This window comes from Brassica napus, chromosome A4 (genome assembly GCF_020379485.1).
Source record: "Brassica napus cultivar Da-Ae chromosome A4, Da-Ae, whole genome shotgun sequence".
NCBI lineage: Eukaryota > Viridiplantae > Streptophyta > Magnoliopsida > Brassicales > Brassicaceae > Brassica > Brassica napus.
In genome coordinates, this window is record NC_063437.1 from 8,042,191 (window position 1) to 8,046,600 (window position 4,410).

General features: G+C 33.6%; 1 protein-coding gene across 2 annotated transcripts; it reads left to right on the forward strand.

The window, feature by feature from the left end:
• LOC106447761 (protein TPX2-like) lies at window positions 1-3,253 on the forward strand. 2 transcript variants are annotated; one of them, XM_022717839.2, is made up of 7 exons: window positions 1-235; window positions 453-512; window positions 1,624-1,680; window positions 2,150-2,248; window positions 2,326-2,385; window positions 2,769-2,863; window positions 2,975-3,253. In XM_022717839.2, exons 1-7 carry the CDS (start codon window positions 194-196, stop codon window positions 3,093-3,095), a joined length of 534 nt encoding a protein of 177 aa, XP_022573560.2. In that variant the 5' UTR covers window positions 1-193; the 3' UTR covers window positions 3,096-3,253. The 2 variants fall into 2 exon arrangements, with proteins under 2 accessions (XP_022573560.2, XP_048633333.1); XM_048777376.1 differs by having other exon boundaries at window positions 86-104.
• The last annotated feature ends 1,157 nt before the right edge of the window (window positions 3,254-4,410 follow it).

Sequence of the window (4,410 nt, forward strand, 5' to 3'; positions counted from 1 at the left end):
TCACTCATCAAGTAATATTTTTATTTTTCACTTCGTTCTAATTTAGAGTTCATTATAAATTGAGCCAACAAAGGGAGTTCGTAAAGGAGTAGTTTGGCTTTTTGGTAGAGTTATTCCTTAAATTGCTTTTTACAACAACTATCTACTTTTTTTGGAACACTATATACTATATTATATAATTCTTCTACTAAACATGTGTACTGGAAAATCATCACACACAAAATCCCCACCCAAGGTTATTCAATAATTAGTTACTTACTTTTTTCATCAACTTCAATCATTAGTTACTTTTAGTTGTTTACTTTCGTGCACGTATATTTTTTTTTTTTCTTTTTCGTGCACGTATATACATTGCATGTAAGTATGCTTGCACGTGTATAGAAATCTGGGCAGGTGTGACGTGTTCTTATACGTTATTAGTGACAAAGTTTTTTTCTCCTTGTTTTAAAAAGTATGGGAAAACAAGTCCAACTTCTTCTGTACTCTCCCTGGGTTCCAACGGTAAAAGAATGGTGAGATGAAGATTTCATTTTCTTTATTTACTTGTTTATTTTTCTTGTGAGGCAAATTTTAATGAATGTGTATAGTTTTAACCATTAAAATCTACATTTTATCAAGTTTCTTCATTTTTACGTACTCATGGCTAATATTGGGAAAAAGGAAAATCTTGCTTGAAGGCTCTAAGAGCATCTCCAAGGGTACTCTATTTTTTCCTCTATAATTTACACTAAAATAGAGTAACTCTATTATAGAGTTAAATTTGCTCCAATGGTTCACTCTATAATAGAGTTACTCTATAATAGAGTAAAATATAGAGTATTCTTATTTTTTCACTCTATATTTGGAGTAAAAAAATAAGATTACTCTATATTTCACTCTATTATAGAGTAACTCTATTATAGAGTGAACCATTGGAGCAAATCCAACTCTATAATAGAGTTACTCTATTTTAGAGTGAAATATAGTGAAAATTATAGAGTACCATTGGAGATGGTCTAACTTGCGTATATGTTTGGCCTAAAAACCAATTGATGAACAATATAAGTTATGCCTTCAAAGGTTTTTTAGCAAAAGAAATTCCACCAATACTTTTTCTGTTTTATTTATTTGTTTTTCAAAATAAATTAAAACAATTTCTATCCAAAATGATGATAACATCAATTTTCTGCCAATTTCAGTATAATCAAGTTAAATCTTGAATGTTCTAATAGAAATATTACTAACGAAATCGGAATCTATAGGGATATCCCACTATTTAATCTAGTTTTTAAAATGTCACTTCATGAAAAGCTTCACAATTAAGAAATAGTCTACCAAGGTTTCATTTTCTAATATATAACAAGTTAGTTAATTAACTACTATTTCACATTGAGTTACTCTAGGTATATTAAACCTTAAGTTGGTTAAAAAGAGTAAGTAGTATCACACATTCACACGTTAATTGTGTTCTACTGTATGTATTTATATTATGTGTTACTCGTAAAGTTCTCGATTGAAAGTTGTAAACAAAGAGTAAAGTATATATCTTGGACTTGGAGTGTACTTAAATACCATAGTGATCAATCATGTAAATCCTCGTACAATGACTCAATTTGCGATCGTTCCATGAAAATTCTATCGTAGACCAAAGTGGAACTCAAAGACACAGCGCATGACAAAACCAAGGCAGCCGCTTCTAAGGTATACTCATACAGAGATTCTATGATAAATTGTAAAAATGAGTTTTTTTCATTAAAATAAGATAATAGACATCCGCAAAATAACACGTAAAATAAAAAGGCATGTTACACGAAAATATTGTACTAAAGAAAATATGCAAGTTGCAACTCTCAACTATGTCCTATAAATATAACTGTTATATATATCAATGCATTCTATGTTTACATGCATTAAGCCGTCTCAAATTATTTGAAATGTTATACAAAGTTCTTCGATAATATATTTGATTAGTTAAGGTCAGGTCTTACTAAAAACAATCAAGAACCTTGCAATATAGAAAATATTAATATTATTTTTTTATAGAAACACATCTTCCAACTCTGTTCTTGCTCAAATTCACCAATTGCACATTCTAATATACGGTCTTACATGAATATATTTACTTCTGCGACTAATAACATGCATGTAATTGTTTTTTCCAATCAATCAGAATGTTGCAAAAGCACCAGCAAAAGAGAACAAAAAGCCTCTTGCGTTCAAGCTTCACTCTGGCGAGAGAGCAGTGAAACGTGCCATGTTCAACTATTCGGTTTACACAATCTTCCTCTGTAATTTTTATTAATTTTACTATTCTATTTCCATGGAGCTCATTCATCATTTTCGCAGGTTGCAACTAATTACTATATCACGAGACTGCAAAAGAAACAAGAAGAGAAGTTGCAAAAGGTAACTTACAAAAAAGGCTTATACAATTAGCATCAGGCTAGAGAACAACCTTTCAAACAGTACTCTGACTGGTTTTGGTCTCACTTGGACTGTCTCCTACGAACACAATACATGACTCTATATGAACCTGGCCAGTCGAGAATTGAAAAATGATTTAGCTGCTTTGGTATAAGTGTATAAACGGAATAAACCGTTTCGTAAGAAGATACTAAATCCAGGCCAACTTTTCTCATATGATATGGGTCTTTTTTGGTTTGATATCAGTCCTTAAGTAAAACACATCGATATAACGAAATTTCTTCAGCTAAAGGAACGATTTTATTTAAACTCGGTTTAATACGGTTTGAAAAGAATTCTCAATATTAAACCGAACCGTGAAACAGATGATAGAAGAGGAAGAGATTCGTATGCTAAGAAAGGAAATGGTTCCGAAAGCTCAACTGATGCCTTTCTTCGACCGACCTTTCCTTCCACAGAGGTTAGTTTGGTCCGAGAACGATTCTCAATGATATATAAATAGTACTATATGATTCATATAGTTATTACTTATAAATCTGAATTAATTTTTTTAAAATATATTTGAGTGTAGATCAAGCAGACCGTTGACGATGCCAAGGGAACCAAGCTTTGGAAATGTTAACAGTACTTGTTGGACTTGTGTCTACAACAACCAATACTATCTCTATCATATTCACCATGTTCATGCTTAAATCTTAAGAGCCACTAGCTCAGTTAGAGGCTTTTGCTATTTCCATTCCAATCAGTTACCCTTTCTGCTTTTTCGCCTTGGCAAGTTTCTGTCTCTCGTCTTTTGCGGTTCTTCTTGTAATTTTTCGTCGAGTTAAATAAATGATCGATCTCTATACAAGATAGTCACTCTCATTTGTTCCGTATATCTAGTGGAGTGTTAAAGTTTTTATAAGCAACATCAGAACAAGATGATAACAAATATGGAACCATGGATATTTTCAATCCAAGGCTAGTTGATTGCACAACTACACATTGTAGTTTATTTTTGTAACATGCATTATAGTTTATCTACAACTGGAGAAATGCTAATGGAGATTCAAAATAGGTTGGCATATATTATTTGATAAAGTGGCATTAGTTAACATCGAGCCTGCTAATGTCAAAACGTCAAATATTTAAAATTGACTGGTGCACGTGCACCCATAACTCTCAACCTGGCTTCACCCCTGGTTTTCAATTTACTAAATCGTAGAAAAAGTATGAAGAAAGTAGGGAAACTAAACGTTAATGATCTCTAAGATAATTTGTTTCCAGTTCAAAACTCAAAGCCTCCATCCACACTACTTCAGTAAATAGTTGTCCAATTTCAACTGTTGAGGATTTTATCGGTTTCCTGCAAGCTACAATGTAACTCAAATCGCAATCCAATCGCAAACAAACTCAATCACAGTGTAGAAACGAATCAAGCGAGAAAGTAAACGACACAAGAGTTTTGGTAACCCGGTGTTCACCGCACTCCTCCGATGTGGAGAAGCCGCTATATTCACCGGAGAGAGAATTAGGTCTCTCAACCTTTCCAATAGATGAAATGAGAAGAGTACAATCACAGGAGATCTTCTTCCTCTCTATCTCTGTTACAATCACCAAGAGATAAGAGTATGATCTAGGAAGAAGAAACAAGAGGCTCAGCCTAGATATAAAGAGAATTTCCTTCTCTCACTAGCTCTCTCTCACTCACGAGCTATCTTACTCTCCATTTCAAGCTCTTCGTCTCGAGCTCTTTCTCTTCTCTGTTTCTGTTACCGACGTCTCTCGTCGTCGTAACTTCCGCCTCCTGCAGATGACGATGAACTTGATGAAGCTCAGAAAATATCTCCAGCTCATGTGGTTAATTACTCTCCTAACCTCCACTTGAACTTAGCCAAAGCATGCCCATCTCACGTGCCTTTCATAAAACCACATTAGCTGGAGTAAACCTTCTCCTTGGCTGAGAGACTTAGAAGATGGGATGACATATTTCTACAATCTCCACCTTGTCATCAATCTTTTTCGTGT

What these genes read in the sequence shown, in the direction of transcription:
- LOC106447761 (XM_022717839.2), top strand. Translation starts at nt 194, where the DNA reads ATGTGTACTGGAAAATCATCACACACAAAATCCCCACCCAAG. An exon ending in GTTCCAACGGTAAAAGAATG is followed by an intron (nt 513 to 1,623) that starts GTGAGATGAAGA and finishes ATTCTATCGTAG; the next exon opens with ACCAAAGTGGAACTCAAAGA. An exon ending in CCAAGGCAGCCGCTTCTAAG is followed by an intron (nt 1,681 to 2,149) that starts GTATACTCATAC and finishes CCAATCAATCAG; the next exon opens with AATGTTGCAAAAGCACCAGC.